The 22,189-nt window shown below is 42.9% G+C and overlaps 1 protein-coding gene across 1 annotated transcript in view; it reads right to left on the bottom strand.

The window, feature by feature from the left end:
- The window catches only part of clasp1a (cytoplasmic linker associated protein 1a), a 110,514-nt gene that overhangs the window by 14,434 nt on the left and 73,891 nt on the right, over positions 1-22,189 (bottom strand). The window contains exons 23-37 of the mRNA XM_052142484.1: positions 21,809-21,964; positions 19,787-19,948; positions 18,569-18,631; positions 11,052-11,155; positions 10,474-10,497; positions 8,658-8,887; positions 8,337-8,400; positions 6,572-6,735; positions 6,413-6,491; positions 6,184-6,327; positions 4,111-4,206; positions 2,899-3,045; positions 2,286-2,392; positions 1,476-1,604; positions 264-411 (exon numbers count right to left, since the gene is read on the bottom strand). Of these exons, the coding sequence (XP_051998444.1) occupies positions 264-411; positions 1,476-1,604; positions 2,286-2,392; positions 2,899-3,045; positions 4,111-4,206; positions 6,184-6,327; positions 6,413-6,491; positions 6,572-6,735; positions 8,337-8,400; positions 8,658-8,887; positions 10,474-10,497; positions 11,052-11,155; positions 18,569-18,631; positions 19,787-19,948; positions 21,809-21,964 (1,817 nt within the window). The remainder of the gene's footprint in view (positions 1-263; positions 412-1,475; positions 1,605-2,285; positions 2,393-2,898; positions 3,046-4,110; positions 4,207-6,183; positions 6,328-6,412; positions 6,492-6,571; positions 6,736-8,336; positions 8,401-8,657; positions 8,888-10,473; positions 10,498-11,051; positions 11,156-18,568; positions 18,632-19,786; positions 19,949-21,808; positions 21,965-22,189) is intronic.

Below are 22,189 nucleotides of genomic sequence, written 5' to 3'. Positions count from 1 at the left end.
TCCAGGCTCAAAAAGGCAATTATCTTTCAGGTTTAGGAGTGAACGGCTCTATTATGAAAAGATAAATGAAAACTAAATAAAAAAGAATATCCTTTATGGATGTGATTCATATGAAACAACAGTGATCAATATTTCAACGTCAATGATTCATCTCTGTTTAAAATGGCAAGTTAAGAGTTTCATAAAAAAAATATATTTTTGGGTCATAGAATTCCCAATCTGTGTCCTTGATCCTGTTTCCCACTGTTAAAGCAAAGACTCACAGCATCATCCTTCTTGCCATCACGTCTGATTGGCTCATTCAGGTCCTCTTGGCTGCGGTAACTGAAGCTCTGTATGGCCTCTGTGACACCACGCAGCGAGCTAAAGATCTCGTCAGAGTTCATGTTCTCTGTGTCATACTCCAGCATACTGAGAGAGAAATAGAGAGATTAAACTCTGACGTTGGATAGACTGCAACATTTAGACCAAAGGCAAAATATACAGACCCAGAAATGAGCTCCGTTTTATTAATCCTGTTTTTTAATGCCAACTGACATACTCATGGTTAGAGCCATTATGCCAACAGCTCTAACATTTACAACATATGAAGTGTATTCCTGATACCAAATAATTAGGGGAAAAGCACAGAAGGCTCTGTTAGTTCTCTTCTTATTCTTCCTCTTCCCCAATGGAAGTCTATGGCAGCCCATAGAACCGTTCGTAGGAAAATGCTGACATTTGGCACATTGATAGGCATGGTCATGAATAGTCCCTATGGCATATTTGGGACCTCTAGGACAAACTCTATAGCGCCATCACCAGTTCATATATTCACTTTTCTTTTGCGCATATCTTTTGAACAGTTTGTCCTAGAAACTAAATTCTCTTATATTTTCTTGGTCGGATTACTCTCCTCCTAATGATTCAAATAGAACCCTTACATTACAGCTCCACCAATTACAGTAGCCACCATCTTGGATTATGACGTTTACATCCAGACCATCCACTTTATCAGTATTTTATCCTCCTTCCTTCTGGCCACAGGTATAGACTACCCATGTGCAGAAAGGCCAGTTATGTAGGAGTTTTGTTCCTATGGCTAAACGAGCTTTAAACACATAGGTAATCAGCCATTGTGTTGCCATCTTATGCTCTGGCATTCGTTGTATGATCTTGTTTTTTTTATTGTATGTTTGTGATTGTTTTAATGGTTAATATATATGGTGTTGTTGTGTTTACGTTTTCTACGCACCCACGGTGGAAACAAATTTCCTCGTTGAGGACAATAAAAATGATCTATCTAGCTATAGATTCCTTCAGTCATGATAAAAAATAGGTATATCTTTTAAATTACTTTTAGGAGCAAATCCTTTCTGTATTTGAAATGACATGATTTGATACAAGCCCTTATTCGGATATGTCCCTGGGAGTGGGTGGGAATCTAAGCACCCGTCCCGCCCCTCCTCGCCATGACAGGCTAGCAGCAGAGTTACCTTGTTGACAGGGCGCAGCGGAAGGCCCTGAGGGAGGGGCCAGCAGGAATAGAGGAGTGAGATGAAGGAGGAGGAGGAGGGGGAGGGGGATGCTTTAAAAGCCCATCGACACTCCAACCCCATAACCGACTGTGCCCACAGAACGGCCGGAGAGGGAGAGAACAGGGCAGAAGAGGAAGAGAGAAAAGAAAGAGTGGTCCAGTCCGAGTGTAGTGGTTAGCAGCATGGGTTAATATGTTATGAACAGAAACCCCTAAATCATTATCTGTGCTCATAGTGGACATTCTTTAAAGACTTCTCCCACAGACCAAGACAAAATCCTAATCATAGGAGTGGGCAGTATGGTGTCTTAGCTATATTAGTTCAACTGTTTTGTTCTAAAATCATGTGGTACATGATGTGAAGTGATCAAATGAGATGAAGTACCTTTCATTTATAAAGTACTTAACCAAAAGTAGGCATTGCCACATTATTAAAATATAAATCTTTTTTTTTTTTGCAGAACTTTCAACAAAAATATCTGACAGAAATACAGTTGACATTAAATTATTGTGATAAACAATATGGCCATACTGCCCACCCTTACCAATGCAGAAATTCATTTTAAGGGTTTCAGGTTTATAAGGGAAAAAAACCTATTCTAAAGAAAACAATATATCCAGTGCTACACTGAAGTCAAGCACATGTTGGAAACAGTGTCAGTGTGTTAAAACAGACTCTTGAAACTGCTGTACTTGGTCTCTGTGCCCTGAGTGAGATCATGCATTAGTGGGGTAGGCATATGCAAGTAGAGAAGAGGACGCAAGTTACCTGGGTGACAGCCCACTATGTGAGCAGTTCGTGGGAGAGGTGAGGGGGCTGGTCCTGCTGGTGGGGTGCCGGGGTGGTGTGCGGCCCATTGTATTGCTCGGAGAACTCTGTAAAGAAGTCAAAGATGAAATGGTTAAATTATACATAATTAAAAAAAGACAAACATCCAAAAAATATTAGTAGACCTTTTTTCTAATCTTTAAAGTTAAAGTATGTGATTTTTTTCTATGATAAAATACTATTGTTTTGTTTGTTATGCGCAGTCTGAGATCTCATTTTCTGGCTCAGCCAATTGTGTAAGTTTTGGGTGAGACTACCATTAATAGGCTATTATATCTTGGCCAAAGACAGGTGGTACTGTAAATACAGGTCCTATCTACTTGAATGGTGAAATAATCAAACCTGTTTAGCAAGAATATGTTATAATAACATACAGTATCAAATTATACATTTTGCTTCTTTACCTCAAGTCATCTTTAATGTACACAGATGTGAGTGCTTGGCCAAAACATTGTCTGTTGCTTAATGTGCGTTCTTGAATTATATTCTTATGTTGATCTTTTATTAAACAATCTCCTAAGAGAAAGAACAAAAGAATGCACTTAGATCTTACCACACTGCTAGTGTTGCTTGAGTTCTTCAGATGATTGTGCAGGAGCTTGGTGGCTCCATCCTGGAATGTTTTTGGCAGAGCGCCCAGCAGCATGGTGAACTCAGGCGTGTTCAGCTCAAAGAGTGAGATCAGCACCACCTGAGCAGCCTGCACAACACAGCACACACATCATGAAAGAGCCAGTCAAACAACAAACCAGGTAGTGAAAGGTAGCACACATTGACCATGCCGAGAATAACTCTGGAGAGAGAGACATTGTACAGCTTTTGTCTTAGATGCAAGATAAGCAACGAAGAAACGATGACTGCTGTGCTCCTATGAACAGAAAACCTACACAGTTTATGTTGGAAAACCAATTTGCTGTATTCCTGCTTGATTTCAATCTGAGCCAACTCTTTCCAAACCCTCAAAAGCATTTCTATTCATAAAATGCTCTGACAGAGCTTTCTCTAGTGTGTAGGCACACCTAATTGAAGAGATGGGAATTTAAGAAAGACTCTGTGATTATTTTTTTTTGTGCATCAACTGTCTTCAGTTTTCATAAAGAGCTCAGCTGTCTATAATTCAATTCTGCTTTATGTTAAACACATGCAAGAACATTACTTCACTCATTGATATTGTGTAGAAAGTAACAAAAATATCTTAAGCAGTGTAGAGTTACCAAGAATATTAAAAGGAAAACCTAAACAAACTAAATATTACAACAAACTCAGTGATATTATCTGCAGAAGAAAACATGGTAACACTTTACAATAAGGTTCCATTTGTTAACATTAGTTAACAACATTAGTTAACATGAACTAACATTGAACAATACATTTACAGCATTTATTAATCTTTGTTAATGTTAATTTAAACATATACTAATATTTTTTATTTAATCAAAAGTTGTATTTGTTAACATTAGTTAATAAACTTTGACAAACATAAACAATTGTATAAATTAACATTAACAAAGATTAATAAATGCTATAAAAATATTGCTAATTGTTTATTCATGATACCTAATGCATTAATGTTAACAAATGGACCCTTATTGCAAAGTGTTACTGAAAATATTAGCTTACTTGAGAAACAGTGAGAATTGCATGTAAAGAGATTGTATTCAACAGTATCTTTGCAAGGCAACGGGGCAGATTAGAGTGAGGGGCACATGGTTAGGTGCAGCGGTTACGTGCTGGTTGTTGGTTAGGCCGTATGGTATGGCACTACCTGCTTGCACCTCTCCTCCAGGTGACCCTCTCCTGGAAGTAGAGCTGTAGTGCTGGGCCTGGCTGAAAACTCCTCACTTGCCCAGTTATGAAGGGTCTGAGCCACCATGTCAGAGCAACAGGATTAAAAAGGTAGCAGATAATAAAGAGTCTGATGACCATTTGTTGCCTTTAGGCTGCTATTGAAATCGGGAATTGTGCTGCATCCGTTAATTATGATGAATTAATCCTAATTAATTGATTCAACTATATAAATAACAATTCTTCCACTGGCTGTGGAGAAAAGGTTAGACTACTTACACAACAATCATAACTACAATATGAATGCAACAACAACCAGCGTAAAGGAATAATTAGCTTCAAATGAACATTCTGTTGTAATTTCCTCATTAGGAGTCATTAGGAATGTGTACAGTCTTTAACTCCTTTTGTGTTCTAAGGGAACAATACAGGTGAAACTCGAAAAATTAGAATATCGTGCAAAAGTTCATTAATTTCAGTAATTCAACTTAAAAGGTGAAACTAATATATTATATAGACTCATTACAAGCAAAGTAAGATATTTCAAGCCTTTATTTGATATGATTTTTATGATTATGGCTTACAGCTTATGAAAACCCCAAATTCAGAATCTCAGAAAATTAGAATATTGTGAAAAGGTTCAGTATTGTAGGCTCAAAGTGTCACACTCTAATCAGCTAAACACCTGCAAAGGGTTCCTGAGCCTTTAAATGGTCTCTCAGTCTGGTTCAGTTGAATTCACAATCATGGGGAAGACTGCTGACCTGACAGTTGTGCAGAAAACCATCATTGACACCCTCCACAAGGAGGGAAAGCCTCAAAAGGTAATTGCAAAAGAAGTTGGATGTTCTCAAAGTGCTGTATCAAAGCACATTAGTAGAAAGTTAAGTGGAAGGGAAAAGTGTGGAAGAAAAAGGTGCACAAGCAGCAGGGATGACCGTAGCCTGGAGAGGATTGTCAGGAAAAGGCCATTCAAATGTGTGGGGGAGCTTCACAAGGAGTGGACTGAGGCTGGAGTTACTGCATCAAGAGCCACCACACACAGACGGGTCCTGGACATGGGCTTCAAATGTCAAACGTCTACCTGGGCTAAAGAAAAAGAGAACTGGTCTTTTGCTCAGTGGTCCAAAGTCCTCTTTTCTGATGAGAGCAAATTTTGCATCTCATTTGGAAACCAAGGTCCCAGAGTCTGGAGGACGAATGGAGAGGCACACAATCCAAGATGCTTGAAGTCCAGTGTGAAGTTTCCACAGTCTGTGTTGGTTTGGGGAGCCATGTCATCGGCTGGTGTTGGTCCACTGTGCTTTATTAAGTCCAGAGTCAACGCAGCCGTCTACCGGGGCATTTTAGAGCACTTCATGCTTCCTTCAGCAGACAAGCTTTATGGAGATGCTGACTTCATTTTCCAGCAGGACTTGGCACCTGCCCACACTGCCAAAAGTACCAAAAGGTTCAATGACCATGGTATTACTGTGCTTGATTGGCCAGCAAACTCGCCTGACCTGAACCCCATAGAGAATCTATGGGGCATTGCCAAGAGAAAGATGAGAGACATGAGACCAAACAATGCAGAAGAGCTGAAGGCCGCTATTGAAGCATCTTGGTCTTCCATAACCCCTCAGCAGTGCCACAGGCTGATAGCATCCATGCCACGCCGCATTGAGGCAGTAATTAATGCAAAAGGGGCCCAAACCAAGTACTGAGTACATATGCATGATTATACTTTTCAGAGGGCCGACATTTCTGTATTTAAAATCCTTTTTTTTTATTGATTTCATGTAATATTCTAATTTTCTGAGATTCTGAATTTGGGGTTTTCATAAGCTGTAAGCCATAATCATCAAAATTATATCAAATAAAGGCTTGAAATATCTTACTTTGCTTGTAATGAGTCTATATAATATATTAGTTTCACCTTTTAAGTTGAATTACTGAAATTAATGAACTTTTGCACGATATTCTAATTTTTCGAATTTCACCTGTAATAGTAAAAAAATGCTGGGTGAACTATTCCTTTAAACCATGTTGTAGCCCAAACTACATGAAGACTCACCCTTCTAACATCTGAGCTTTTGGGTTCTGTGGTCCAGGTTATAATGCGGGACACGGCTAATCTGGTCTCACTTGAATTCACAAAGTCTGCTGGGTCCATGTGCCGTGCCAGGGACTCAATGTATTTCAGGATGGCCACCTTCACCTGCATTGTAAGACCAAGAACATGAATATTGACTTATCCACACATGGTGAATTTGCAAATGGGGTTTTGTAAGCAGTCATCATACCTTAAGATTGGGGGTTTGAGTCTGATCAACAATGAATCTCATCAGGATGTTAAACTGTTGGTCAAAAGGAAAAGACTCCCTAAAAGAAAACAGAAGAACAAGGTGTCAAGCTTCTAGAGTCTTGAAAAATCTTGACTAGAACTACCTCTAAAGACTAACCGTGTGATGTCCAGAGCCTTTTGGACTTTAGTTTGTACTGAGCCCAAGAGGTCAGCTCCCATCTTCTTCAGTAGTTGAGTGAGCAGTACAAAGAGCCAGTCTTGAAGATCTTCTCTGTGCACAGTGATAAAGTCCACCAGAGTCTCCAAGAACATGCTAAATACCTGGAAGCAGAATATCAAACTATCAGCCATACCAAGTACACATACGATCACAAAACAAATGCATCACAAATCTAGATTTTTACATTGCGAACGGTGATTGTTCTGAGAGGTTATTAAAGCGATATTGAAGCTATGCGTTGGCAAGAGTAGGGCTTTTCAAACTTTTTGATGCTATGAACCCCAAATATGATGGTGCAATGCTAATGACCCCATCTTAAGGTATAAAGGCATCTACTGGTATACATTTTCATGTACAAAGACTCATTTCCACTGTAAGGATGATATTATAAAGACAAAATGAAATAATTGGCTTTTGTATTGCCATTTTACTAAAGCCACAAGATAGTATTAAAATAAAAAGTATTTTCTTTTTACACTGTGGCCCCTAGCATCCCTTGCCGCCCCCAGTTTGAAAACCCCTGGACTAATGTGTTCTGGGTGGTTGCTAAGGTGTCGCTAGGTTGTTGTTTACTAGCCCAAGTTATTATGATTGCTAGAGATGGCTCGAGTTGCTCCTTCAAAGTAAGTCTATGGAATTTTTGTCACCAGTTTATTGTCCACCTGTTGAAAATCCTAAATTTGATAGTTTAGAAAAGTAATAGCACACCTCATCTCAATAAGTGTTTATCCCAGTAATGGGTGTATCCGATTACAAAGTAGTTAGTTACTGTAATCTAATTACTTTTAGTCAAAAATAATGTAATACATCACTTTTAAATTCTAGTAATCAGATTACAGTTATTGACTTTCAATTAAAGTCATAACTTTTAAGTAAATGGCTTGCTCTAAAGTAATATATAATGTATAATACCTTTAAAATATTAATTCATATGTATGTGTTAGTTTTTCTGTGACAGCTGAAGGGTGTGCGACAATGAATGAGGAGGTAATATAGACATTTTCAATTTGAGTGGAAAAAAAACATTTCTAGGAAAAGTGATTCAGAAAGTAACTTAAAATTGGAATAATCAGTAAAGTAATCTTATTACATAATTAGTCATTTGTAGCGGATTACTAATTTTGAGTAACTTACCCAACACTGTTCTTAATAAACTTCAAGTTTTGAGATATTATTCAAGTCTGTAGCACAAACTGTATGTGATGAGTTGTGTGCAAACGTTAATACTTAGGGTTAGGGATTTTTTAACAGATCCCCAACCCAAAGTATGAGCAATAGTTATTGTGATGACTGCCATAGTCAGCACCATTAATGGTGTGTGTGAAGAAATAAGAATATACAATTATATGAATCAATACAACATAATGATTCAGGTATGTAAAATCCACTTACTCTCTATTGTTAAAATCCACACCAAGGTAGATCATGCAAACAACAGGAAAAAACACATTCCATTAGTGCAAACACATTCCGCTTCCTAGTTCTAGACAGGTACACTTTTTTCTTGACAAACATGTTAAATTTAAGAAGCCATAGTGATGAAGATTATTTATTTCTAATTATTTCACACAACACAACATATTTAAAGTATTATTTGATAAAATCCTTTATTTGGAATACTACTATTAATGCAGACATTGGTAAGTAGATAAATTGTGATCAAAACAGCAAAGGGGAAAGGAGGCGTCCTCATACAAGTTACCTTGCTGTGAGGATCTGCAAACATCCTGGTGAAGATCTCACACAGCCTTTTAAGCTCCACTCGGCTGAAACACACAAAACATATTATTAAAGGAATGTTCACACCAAGAATGAACCGAAAAAGCGAACCAAGTCGCAGATGAAAGTTTAATTCACACCAAGAGCTAAGTGAAATAGCACTCGGGTCATTCACAAACGTTAATGCAAGATACAAAGAATCTAACAATACAGTATACATATAATGCATAATAATTTAAGGGATAGTTTGCCAAAAATTTGGCTATTAATCTGAAAAACTAATTTGAGTCTTCTATGCACCTACCTGAGAATGCGCTGGCTCTTCAGCAGGTTCTGCAAACCCAGCAGGCCCTCCTTCCTTTCTGACCAGTTGGAGCTGGCACAGTGGTTCAGCACCTCTGCCACATCCTCTGTCTGCCGCAGGTAGTGAGGAATGCCTCCGTTTCGGGAGCTATAGGAACGCTCTGAGCAGGCACTGGAGGCATCACTGTTGGCATCATCATCTGACTCGTACCTCCGTCTCAATGGCTTGCGCTGAGGAGAACATGGAGCAGGTTAGAAGGTTGTTAAAGCTGTCAATAAGGGAATTCACTAACAATTTAGCATGCGTTACTCAATTAAAACATATGTATGCTGATTTGAGAAAGCCATGCAGCATAAAAAAAGATGGTTTAGGTTCTGCTGTCACTCAAGGAATAGTTCAACCAAAATCTGTTATTTTATACTCACCCTCATATCATTCCAAACCCAAATGCTGTTATATATTCCAGTGGATCAAAAAAGAAGAATTTTGTTTAATGAGTCATTACGCATCTATTGCCATACCAAGACAGTTCAAAGGGGCCAAATTCACAAAAATCTCGTAATCTATTTTTTCAAATACTATAGCTTGTATTTTGTTTTTTTTTAGGATAGATTGCAGGGTGATTTTAAGAAGGTCTCTAGTTATTAATGTTGACTCTTTTTGGGAATAAAAATATTCGTAACTTTTTAAGCTTGAAACATAAAAAAAAAAAAAATGTCTGCTGAAGCCAATTTAAGTAGTAATTACACTTAAAATCTTCACCTGCTTGTCCAGATTAAAAAGTAGCACGTCAATGTCACTGGCACCAAAATGCCATTAGTTCTTGTGCTTGTAATAACCAAACACATTATGTACCATTTTTGAATTCTGGAAGTCAATGCGGGCTAGATGTGAGAATTGGAAGAGGGCAAGATTATCAGTGAATAATGACTTACATATCAATCTGTTCTTCACAAAAACGTATTGTACAGCTTCAAACACTTGGAATATTGAGCATGAGAACTACTTCTTTTGGGCTTTGGTCACTTTGGAAGATTGACAGCCCCTAGTCACTGCTAACTGATATTTGTTCTGATATTGTATGGCAAGAGCAGTGTAACGATTCTTCACAAGTTTCAACTTTTGTGTTCCATTGAAAAAAATGACTGGGCGAGTAAACAGTGACAGAATTTTTAATTTTGGTTATGTTAACACCAACATAACCCTTGGACTTTTAAATGGTTCTCCAGTCTAAGCACTAGAGTGTGGCTAATAAAAGTTCAGATATTTGGAGGGGCAGTCATGAATAATTCAACCCAGTCTCAGACAATTTTCAGGAGTTGGCAATGCATTTAGAACCGTTTAAGTTCCAATCATTAGTACAGTATGCGCAGATGACGCAAGTGAAGATTGAGCCACACTGGGGTAATTACATCTACTTATGCAGCAAAGGGGGAAGTGTCACACTGATGCATAACATCTGCCCTGCTTTACATCTTAATCCTGCACTGTTGGCACACGTGAATTAATGATGATACACATTTCCGAACTCAACAGCACTGGATGATGAATACAGTTAATAAAATGAAGAGATAAATATCAAATTGATAGATAGCAAAATTAACTAAATAAATCTTAACCACTTGTGGTGCTGATGCAGAAAATGATGAGACTGTGCAGATGAAATGCTTGTTGACCATCTTAATGAAAGAAGCGCAAATGTTTGTGGTGCACAAAATGCTCTTGCTATTTGCTTGACAGCTCATGATGGTATAAGTCATTCTGATTAGTGAATAAATAAATGGAAGTACAAACAGTATTTGAACGGAAGCACTACCTTATTCCTGGAGTCTCCTAACAGCTGAAGACAACCAAGAAAGGAAGAGCACAGAGATGCAGACATTTCAAAGGGAGAATATTTGTGGCAAAAACTGAAAATTGCACCCTAATAATACAATTGGCTAACTTTTGCAGTTCACATAAATTGCCCTGTGGTATGAAAAATAAATTAATATTCCTTATTATTACTGTCTAATGCTGGAGGGAAGTATGAGGGATTTGTAATGTTACCCCAAAAAGAAAGTGATTACAGAGGTTGAGCAAGTATGAAATATATAATAAAGCCTGTTTGTTTTTATTTGAAATTACTTGTACAGAGAAATCTTGCACAATAGACAAGAAATGTGCATTAAGAAAGTAAATAGGGTAAATATTGATTTCATGCTCACACTTGAAAGACAGAACAAACTTGTCTAAAGATTTGGGGCACAACTAATGAACTGTTTGTGCTGTCAATGGCATGTAAACAATCTATTACAGCATACAGAGGCATCACTCCTGTTATTCTAGATCAGATAATGAGCAATATTTCAGTTTATCTTGATCATGTCTTTAATTGTGGGCTAAGATTCTTACCAAGGCATCAGCCACTGCTGCTTCCACTTCTGTCCCAGTGTTCAGCACCCTCATAGCATTGACAGATGCAGAAATGCGGGCCTGATGAATCAGACCAAACCGATCTGTAGAGTTAAAACACAGTGCAAGATAGTGAGGACAGACAAAGATTAGCAGGCAAAAACTTACCTCATTGGACATCAAGTCTGGTAATAAATGTAAAATAAATAAATTTGTCAAAGAGAAAATGTGGATGACATTCTGATAAAAACCTACAACATCATATGAGGCACAAGCCCAGAAAAGAGACCAGCACTAAAAGGTGCAGTGTTAAATGCGAAGTGTGTAAAAATTACTGTTTTCAGACAGGTTTCCCAAAAACCCAAATTCCATTTGTCAGGAAACAGATAGTCTTGTCACAATCTCATCCCACTGGTTGAGACAATGTTGTTATGTCTGGGTGATCGAATGCTCAATCAAACAGAATAACTACTGCTTTTACTACAGCTATGCAGTCAAACTGTTTACACTATGAATGGCTATAAATTACACACATCACCTTAAAACGAATCGGTTACTAACGTAACCTCGGTTCTCTCTAGATGAGGGAACGAGTATTGCGTAAGCTAGCTTACACTACGGGAAAGATTCATCTTTTCTGAGATATTGAAGCCAAAAAATTATCCTTAATTTTGTATCCATTGTCAACGCAGTGCGGCAGCTGCAGACCTTGAGCGGGCTAGCTAGCGAGCTCATTGGTTGCTCTGCGGCAACTGCTGCAGCCTATAGACGAACTTGAGTGAACTCGCGTCCAATGAGAGGCGTCCGCGCGCTCACTGCATCAAAGCCCGCCAAAAAGGGCGTGACTAGAGTGCATATAAGCGTAGTTCGTAGGCTGGAACCCTGGTTTTCATTGAATGAAGTGAAAAATCGCTCGTGGCGCGAGCACGGCCGGTTACGCAATACTCGTTCCCTCATCTAGAGAGAACCGAGGTTACGTTAGTAACCGATTCGTTCTCTTACGAGAGCTTCTCTCGTATTGCGTAAGCTAGCTTACGCTACGGGAACCCTTTGTCAACGCCGTGCGCGCCAAGCATCCACTGCATGAGCCCCAGGGAATTAAGGGGGACCCGGGGGAGCCCTTGTGAGTGGGGAATTAATATTTGGCCGGCAAGAGTGCGGGCCAGTGTGTGTGTAGTACATAAGCACATAGACAGAGCGGCGGTGCTGGTCTGTGTGGACTGTGTCCCATTAATGCAGCTCACCAGGGGAGCTGTAGCGTATTAAACCGCTAGCAGTTTAGCCTGCAGAGCGGGTACTTCCAGATTGTAAAATCTGACAAAGGTGGAGGGGGAAGCCCAGCCCGCTGCCACACATATGTCGTGAATGGAAATCCCGCTGGACCATGCCCACAAGGAGGCCATGCCTCTAGTGGAGTGAGCCTTAATGCCTAGCGGGCATGGTAGGTCTTTTGACGCGTATGCAGCAGCAATAGCGTCCACTATCCATCTGGACAGTGTCTGTTTCGAGGCAGCGAGACCTTTGGTGCGCCCTCCGAATGAAATGAAAAGCTGCTCGGAGCTTCTGAAAGATGCGGAGCGCGCAGTATACAATCTCAGTGCTCTGACTGGGCAAAGGAGATTGGCGTCGCGTTCGCTATCAGATGCTGGTAGCGCCGACAAGGAAATGATCTGTGCTCTGAAAGGAGTACCGACCACCTTGGGGACGTAGCCGTGTCTAGGCTTTAAAATGACCTTGGAGTCACTTGGTCCAAACTCAAGACACGCAGCGCTGACAGATAGCGCGTGAAGGTCTCCCACCCTTTAACTGATGATAGGGCAGTTAGAAAAACGGTTTTAAGTGAGAGGTGTTTCACATCCACGGATTGAAGCGGTTCGAAAGGGGGGGCTTTCATTGCTTCGAGAACTATAGAAAGGTCCCAGATAGGAACCAATGGGGGGCGCGGAGGTTTCATCCTTCTAGCTCCCCTGAGGAAGCGGATGACCAGCTCGTTTTTACCCTGTGACTGGCCGTGCAGGGGTTCAGCGAATGCCGCGACGGCCGCCACGTACACTTTGAGCGTGGATGGGGATCTGCCCTTATCCAGCAGCTCTTGTAAAAACACGAGCAGCGGCGACACCCCACATGTCCGTGGGTCCAGGTCTCTGTCGGTGCACCATTTTGAAAACACAGACCATTTTGACGCATAGAGTCTTCTCGTGGAGGGGCTCTAGCGTGTATGATGGTGTTTATTACTCCTTCTGGCAAAGCGACGGGTAGTCGTTGATCACCCAGCGTGTAGCGCCCAGCACTCTGGGTGGGGATGCCAGATCGTTCCGCGAGCTTGCGAGAGGAGATCTGCTCTCACTGGGATGGGCCACGGCGCTGTCAGTGACAGCTGCGTAAGCTCCGGGAACCATGTTTGATTCTCCCAGCGCGGGCTATGAGGAGCACCGAGTGGCGCGTTTCCTGATCCTCTGCATTACCTGTGGCAATAGCGAGACGGGAGGGAAGGCGTAAAGCGGGCGGTTGGACCAGTCCTGGGCCAGCGCGTCCTCGCTTTTCGAGAAAAATATTGGGCAGTGAGAGTTCTCTTCTGACGCAAAGAGGTCTATCTCTGCTCTGCCGAATATGCGCCATAACGTCTGGACTGTTTGAGCGTGCAGGGACCATTCCCCTGGGGGAATATTGTCTCTGGACAGTCTGTCTGGGCCGTCGTTCAGGTGGCCTGGCACGTGCGTCGCCCTCAGCGAGCGCAGGTGGCGCTGGGATCAACTCAGTAAGCGTTTCGTCAGATGGAAGAGGTTCCTGGATCTAACACCGCCCTGACGGTTTAGATAGGATACCACAGACCTGTTGTCTGAGCGGACCAGGACGTGGTGACCCTGAATGATCGGGAGGAAGCGCACGAGCGCGTACTCGACCGCTATCATTTCCAGACAATTTATGTGAAGGAGCTTTTCCTGAACTGACCATAGGCCAAAAACCGGAGAGCCCTCGCAGACCGCGCCCCAACCCGTGTTGGATGCGTCTGTCGAGATGACTTTTCGGCGAGATACAGCTCCCATCATCACTCCCCGCTGATACCACTCGGCCACTGTCCAGGGCCGCAGAGCTGAAATACAGGTCTGAGTCAATCTGATTGGCTGGCGGCCTGTGGCCCAAGCCCGGCGAGACGCGCGGGTGTTTAGCCAATGCTGAAGCGGGCGCATGCGCAGTAAACCCAGTTGAAGTACTGCTGCGGCTGAGGCCATGTAGCCTAGCACTCTCTGAAACTTCTTCAGAGGTGTGAGGCTGTTCATCTGAAATGACGCGGCTAGTCGCTGCACACGGCGCGCGCGCTGTGTAGATAAGCGAGCCGTCATTGCCACCGAGTCTAGTTCTATTCCAAGGAAGGAAATTGTCTGACTGGGCTGTAGTGAGCTCTTGGTCCAATTGACTGCAAGGCCCAAACTGTTCAGATGACTGAGGAGAACTGTCCTGTGAGACAGAAGCTCCGTATGTGATTGTGCCAAAATCAGCCAATCGTCCAAATAGTTCAGAATTCGCAAACCCTGACTCCGCAGGGGTGCGAGCGCCGCGTCCATGCACTTGTGAAAGTACGGGGTGCTAAGGACAGGCCGAACGGAAGGACGGTGTATTGATAAACCTGGCCGTCGAAGGCGAATCTCAAGAATGGCCTGTGACAGGGATTTATCTGAATCTGAAAGTATGCATCTTTCAGATCGAGAGAAATAAACCAGTCCCCCTGGCGCACATGCGCGAGGAGTTTGCTGGTTGTAAGCATTCTGAACGGTCTTTTTGCAAGCGCTTTGTTCAAAACCCTGAGATCTAATATTGGTCTGAGGCCGCCGTCTTTCTTGGGGACAAGAAAATAACGGCTGTAAAACCCCGACTCGCTCAGGGAGGTGGCACTCTCTCCATGGCCCTTTTGCACAGAAGGTTTGCTATTTCTGAACGAAGCATGCACGCTGCTTCCGTGTTCACAGTAGTTTCGAGCCAGCTCTGAAGCGAGGAGGACGGCGATCGAACTCTAGCAAATAGCCCTGTTTTATTGTGCTTAACACCCATTCGGATATCCCTGGAATATCTTCCCACGCTTTGAAGCGTAATGTTAGAGGGTGAGTGGCCAAATCGCTCTGATTGCCGCACACAGCCGCTGAACAGAATGTGTGAGCGCGCTTACTGTGCTTATGCTGGACTGCTCGCAGACAGCATGGACAGGCTGTTCTGTGAGTGACTTCCGATTGAGGTGAATGGGGAAAGAGTCACGTCTGTTAAGTGATACGCAAGCATAGTCACGGGCACGGGACTTACATACAGAGAAGTGTTTGCTGGCCGTGTGACAGAGCGGGCAGAGAATGGGCGCCGCGACGTATTCGTGAGCGCATTTATTGACTCTAACACTCGAGTGGTTCGTAACCGCTTTTGAGTGTGCTCTGATGGGGACACGGAACGTGTAATGCTTGTGTGTAGAGGTGAACACTGGATTGTGGGCACATTTTCTACACATAAGTCTGGTCGTGTGACAGAGCGGCCAGAGAATGGGCGCGCGCATGGATTCGTGGGTGCGTTTATTAACCCTAACACTCGAGCGGTTCGTAACCGCTTTATGTGAGTGTGCCATGATAGGGCCACGAGATGTGTAATGCTTGTGTGTAGGGGTGAACACTGGATTGTGGGCACATTTTCTACACATAAGACATGTTTGCTCTCTGGTATGGACACGGGATGTGTAATGCTTGTGTGTAGGGGTGAACACTGGGTTGTGGGCACATTTTCTACACATATGGCATGCTTGCTCTTTACCAGATTTATTTGGGTCGCCGTGAAAACGGCGTTTGAGCGCAGGCAAGCGGGCGTTAACACCGGCTTGTTGGCTGCTGAATCTACCACTGTAGTAGCCTGAAGGAAGGGGACTGACAGGGGGCGAAGCTTTGACGGTGGTCCGGCCGCAGCGGGACTGATCCGTCGCTTTGTCAACAAAGCTAGGAGGACTTCGGTTGTTCAGGTTTCAGCGCAATTCTAGTCCGAGGCCCGCTGGGGCGGCGGTCTGCGGCGGCTGTCTGAGCGCTGATCGAGGGCGGCCACCCTGTCGACGCTGAGAAGTCTGGCTTTGTTGAGCTGGGCGCTGTGAAGAGGCTCGTGCAGGAGGCTCACGTGGGCAGCCTGCAGAGGAGCTAGCGCGACGAGGCAGAAAGAGATTCATGGCTTGTGTGGCTTTTTGGACCTCTGAAAACCGGTCAATGATACCACTCACCGCGGAGCCGAAGAGACCGGATGAAGAGAGCGGTGCGTTGAGGAACGTAGAGCGCTCTGCTTCTCCCATGTCGGCTAGCGTTAGCCACAGATGTCTCTCGGTCACAGTCAGCGCGGCCATGCACTTCCCTATAGCTTGGGCTGCAGCTTTGGTAGCGCGGAGGGCGAGGTCCGTAGCACTCCGTATGTCTGCAACCACCTCTGGATGCCTACTTTCCTCATCCCACTCCCGCAGAAGGTCCGCTTGGAGGATCTGTAGGACGGCCATAGAGTGCAGAGCAGATGCAGCTTGGCCGGCGGCGGAATAGGCGCGGCCAACACAGGCGGAAGTTGTTCTGCAGGCCTTAGACGGGAGCACTGGTTTAGACCGCCATCTCACGGAGGGCAGGCAAAGGTGTGCTGCTACCACATCCTCGACCGGAGGGATGGAAGCGTAGCCCTTCTCAGTGGCGCGGTCCACCGAAGCAAGAGAGGTGGAGACGTGGGATCGGACTCTGGCCGAGAAAGGCGCGTTCCATGATTTGGAAAGCTCGGCGTGGAGTTCCGGCAGGAAGGGAGCGGCCCGGGTAGCGGGTGCTGCGCGGTGGCGGCTCTGTAGAAAAGCAGCCGTCAAGTCTGTTGGGTGCCTGCTCAAGGGGCGGTGACCACTCGAGCCCGAGGCGGTCGACGGCCTGTGTTAGTTCCCCTTTGACTCCGGCGCAGGTCCTGCTGGATTCCTGGGCCGAGGAGGAGGCGTGTGAGCCTGACCATTCCTTGCTGTCCGAAGCAATGATGGAACAGCCCTTATCTCCGCTTCTTCGTCCGAGATGGCAGCAGAGCAGCCGCTCGGCGGCAACTGCGCGTCCCGGGTGGGCGGGGAGGGTGAAGGCGATTGCTCGAGGGATGGGCTCCGGTGAGGAAATCGCTTCTACCACTGTTTCCGGCAGCCTTTGAGAGCGGCGCTTTTTTCTGCGCGGCTGAACGGAAGGCGGCGCGGCGGCTTCGGTCCTGAGCGCTTCGAGTCGAGCCCGCAGGGTCGACATCGGCAGCTCCTCGCAGAGATCGCATCCACCTTCGGCGAGGGCGAGCTCTGCATGCCCCAGCCCCAGGCAGAGAGCGCAGATGATGTGGCGGTCTCCGGTGCTGAGAGGAGCGCGGCATGAGGCGCAAGTGGAGCGTGGCATCTTAAAAAAGACGCTCGTACTCTTTTGTGAAGTTCTTTAAGAACTAGCTTGCTTTTAAAAAGGATACGTTGCCGGATGGCGTAGCTCGCAGGACGGCTGAAGGTGGCGAAGACAGCCGGCTTCTTCAGCGCTGTCCACGCTTGCTTGATGCCCCTCGAACGGCGACGCGGCTTTCCGGTTCAGTGATGCGAAGAGCTTCGCTGAAGAGATGAAAATCAGGGTTCCAGCCTACGAACTACGCTTATATGCACTCTAGTCACGCCCTTTTTGGCGGGCTTTGATGCAGTGAGCGCGCGGACGCCTCTCATTGAACGCGAGTTCACTCAAGTTCGTCTATAGGCTGCAGCAGTTGCCGCAGAGCAACCAATGAGCTCGCTAGCTAGCCCGCTCAAGGTCTGCAGCTGCCGCACTGCGTTGACAATGGATACAAAATTAAGGATAATCTTTTGGCTTCAATATCTCAGAAAAGATGAATCTTTCCCGTACGAGAGAACCTCTAGTAAGAGAACCAAAATTACACCAAACTGAATTAACTGATAAGAAAATGCATGATCAAGTGAAAAAAGTGTGTGAATTACAGAATGGGTCCTGAATCCAAAATACTGACTAATTCCAAATAATAAACAAAATCTCAATGATAATCACAGCACAAAATGGCAAACAAATATGGAAAAAACTTTTAAATTTATGATCAGCAATGACAGCTATGCAAGCAGCAAATCTTTAAAAATAAGTGGATATGGAAAGTGTACAAAATCGAATATATGAAGCAGAGAACTTAAGTGAGTATTGGCAAACATGCCACCAACTGAGTGTAAACAAGCATTGTAATGAAAAATAAATGAAAAGCAAATAAAAATAATCAAGATGAATAATGATATTAATCGAACGAACATGGCGAGAATAGTATAAAACGTCCAACTTCAGAAGTATATTGAATCATGAATGATAACAGATCAGCATCTAAATCTAACAATGACATGGAATATGAGGGCTTTAACTTGATCTGGTATCCCATGGTGTTGAGATGTGACAATCCAATAAATTAAAAAAGTATGAAGGCATGCTAGTGATTGGCCCGGTTTGAAGGGCAGGGGTAGGGGTCATGCAGGTCACCTGACTGGCCCACGGGTTCGGCCGTGGACAGCGCGCTGGTAGAGCGAGAGTGACGTCGGGAAGCTGCAAGAGGACAGGAAGTGGGGTGACACCCCAGGGAGGGTTAGTGCTCTACGACAAACAATGTCACCACACCGAGCGCAATCACAAAACATCCAGCATGCCACAGTTAATAAGTCAACATTATATTGACAAATGTCAAATATGCTGTCAGCTGATAACAATGACCAAGTACTGATTCTCCCTGCTGAGAGCATTCAGAAATGGTGGAAGCATACACAATGCAATGTGTTCTACATTTCAGTATTTTGATGCACTTGTTTCCTCTAAGAAATAACATTTAAAAAATGTAAACAGAAATAACAAAACCAGACGAGCTGTCTTTTCAGACTGTCCTCAAATAAAAAAATAAAAAAGACACATGCATTTATTCTTTATGGACAAACCAACAATATGGCCACCATGTATTTATATGATATATACAGTGGTCCCAAAATTTACTTACGGACACAAGTTAAACCACACTTAAAAATGTATGAATGTCATTGCAACAACAAACCAACTAAATATCCAACCAAGTGACATTTACTTTAAAGGAATAGCATTAGCACACTTTACAAGCAAAACTTTCAACAAAAGAAAAATACGTTTATTTAGGTTTTAAATGATAGAAAAATAGACATTTTGCTCAAAATGAAGACAAAGTATTTAGACACATTATGGTTGTCAAACTTAGTGGAACATAGCCAATAGTCTATAGCGAATGTTATGAACTAGACCTGTGGTAAGTCAGCATGGACATCTGTGTGAACTTGAAGGGAAATTATTTGATATATCCACTAAAAGTCACCTTGGGATAATTTGATTAGATATAAATGCAGAAATAGCTCAGAAAAGTGAAGTTAATTTTGAGAAAAGATTCAGAATTTACTTGCAGATGCCACTTAGTATTTTGTTGTCTAATATAATGAAATTCCTGTATTTTAAGTGTGGAGCAGTGTCCAAATTGCAGCACAGTTTTATGAGGCACCCTGAGAACATATTAGTACATGCATGACAGTGCAAGCAAAAGACAATTTTACATCCCATGTGCTAGAGACAGTAGATCCATACTGTAGTAGATTGAGGCCCAATACAATTGGAGGTAGGGTGTTGGGAAGGATTGAGGTGGTGTTGTTGTTTAGGCTCCAATCGGCCACTAATGCGCTCTCTACTCACCAAGAGGAGTGAAGCCCCGAGCAGGGCTTGTGTCACGGCTGCTCTCGCGACTGGTGTCACGGCTGCACCCCTGACTCATGCTGGGGCGGGGGATGCGACTGCTCCGGGCTAGCGTGCGATAGGGAGAAGTGGCAGGGAGAAGAGCTTTACCACACAGCCTGGCTGTTAGAACACATGTTAGAGCATTAGTGAGGCTGTGGGGAGAAAAATTGGGTGTTGAAGGGGAAGGGGTGGGGTGTTTGGTTGGGAATATCTGGCCGTTCCAGGGGTCTTCCTGTTTTAGAAAGGTTAAACATTTCGAGCAAAAGGCTTAAGCTGAACATTTTGAATTAGAATCAAACAACATTTAGGCTGAACATGCAGTATTAAAGGTGCACTAAGTATTTTTTTTTTTACTTTATACTGACACCTATTGGTGTGGATGCAGAATCACGGAAAAACGTTTTTGGTTATCGATGTTATTGTGGAAATGCTTTATTTGCAGGAATATTCTTCACCCATGGTTAATTTGTTACACAACCAAAAGTGTTCAAGATAAAGTGAGTAGTTATCGGCTGGTCATGCAATCTCAACATGGGGGCCACCATGAGGGAGGACCACACTTTTATAGAATATAGGTACATTCTACATTCGCACAGACAAAGATTGCATTGTTGGAGGTTGCCAAGTGGTTGTATTGTAAGTAGATTGGATGTTATAAGTGGGATGCAAAATTCCAAAATAGCTTTTTAAATCTGATCACAAACGGGATTGTATTTCGGTCAAATACGCCATCCTATTTTGACAAGGAATCAGTTTTCTCGCAGAAATTGTTATTGGCATAAAATTTACATTCTGGATGTGAAGGTTTTGGAATATACATTGCAGCAGTGCATGATGTATCATTATGAAAATCATAAATTATTATTTATGCATGAATCAAACTCTCTTGGAATGCCAACAGTTAAAATAATTTAATAAAATAAAAAAACTATGCGGGCAGAGACAAATCCAGAACAGGGAAATGGCTCACAGTTAAGTTACACATCTTTTCTAAACTAAACCACAGTACATGACAGGAGATAGATAATATGTGCTCTAATGCGTTCACGTCACTGGTAGTCGCTACATCACTGCTCATTTGCATAAAAAATATTTTCTTAACTTCCATGTCATATTTCTGGACAGGCCCACATCACATTTTCAATGGTCCTTGCCACTCATGTCACCTTAAATAGCCATATTTCACTAAAAATAAATTACTTCCCAGGTGCTTTGTCACCACAAAACGCTGTTAGTGTGAACTCATGGCCTCAATACTCGTGGAACTCAATAGCTTTTTTAGGCCATGGTGTAAATAAAGTTTATTATTAATTTTTTTAGGTGGGTTTTTTTTTGGTGTGGAAAAAACTGCTTAGTGCACCTCTAAATATAACAAAAAATATTAAAAAACTAAAACAAAACAGCATTTGTCTTAAAAGCTTTAACTACTATCAAACATACTAAGCTCAGATAATTGGCACAATATTGAGCAGTCAGATGAGAAATGTAAGCAGTTGATTAGTCAGCCATGTCATCTTTCAATAACAGGTAAATCAATCACAACCCACAAGACAGCAATTAGCAGCCACTGAGTCAGTTTAGACACAAACACTTGCATCAGCAATTTAAATGTATGCGGAGTCTCTTTTCACACAGTTAAGACATCTCATCTCTTTGCACTGGTGGAATCTAATGGGATTCTGAATAAAATTATGATTCACTAATGAGTTAAAAAGTTAAAGGAATAGTTTACCCAAAACTTGTAATTATTTCCTCACCCTCATGTTGTCCTAAAGCCCTACTATTCCCCAGGGTTAAGCTCTCAAAAAGTTGTTGTTTCAATACCTATTCTTAGGGATTCTACAAGCAACCAGTCTATGTCCTCTTGAGTTCCATAATCATGTTGTTTTATGCATTTATAAAGAAGTCGATTACATGTCTGCTATTTGTTAGTGTCCTTAGGAGTGAAGTGTTGAGATTTAAGATGTGTATTGCACATACCTAGGCCCATTCTATTGGGACTGGTCTCACGGCTGCAGCCCTGACTTCGTGGGACCCTTGCATACTTTTCTGAGGGTGTTGTTGGGGCGGTGGCCCTAGGAATTCTGCCGTATGTGTGCCCCAAGAGCTTTCCTGGAGAGCTGGACCGGCTGCCGGCTGCAAAGGGAAATGCTGTAAGTGTAAATTTTGACCATGGCTGTGATTTAGTAAGTGATTATCTACCAAACCCCATTGGTTTCGCTCTGCTTAACATCTAGGAGATTTAAGATTAATTTACATCTAAGAATCCAACCTTTTGAGAAGCTTGGTAAGAATCATAATAAATACTCTGTGACTAATCTGATCATTAAAATTCAATCATACTGTGAGGACTTGAAAAAC

The sequence above is a fragment of the Xyrauchen texanus genome, chromosome 14, assembly GCF_025860055.1.
Source record: "Xyrauchen texanus isolate HMW12.3.18 chromosome 14, RBS_HiC_50CHRs, whole genome shotgun sequence".
Lineage (NCBI taxonomy): Eukaryota > Metazoa > Chordata > Actinopteri > Cypriniformes > Catostomidae > Xyrauchen > Xyrauchen texanus.
This window is presented reverse-complemented; position numbering and strand designations above follow the sequence as displayed.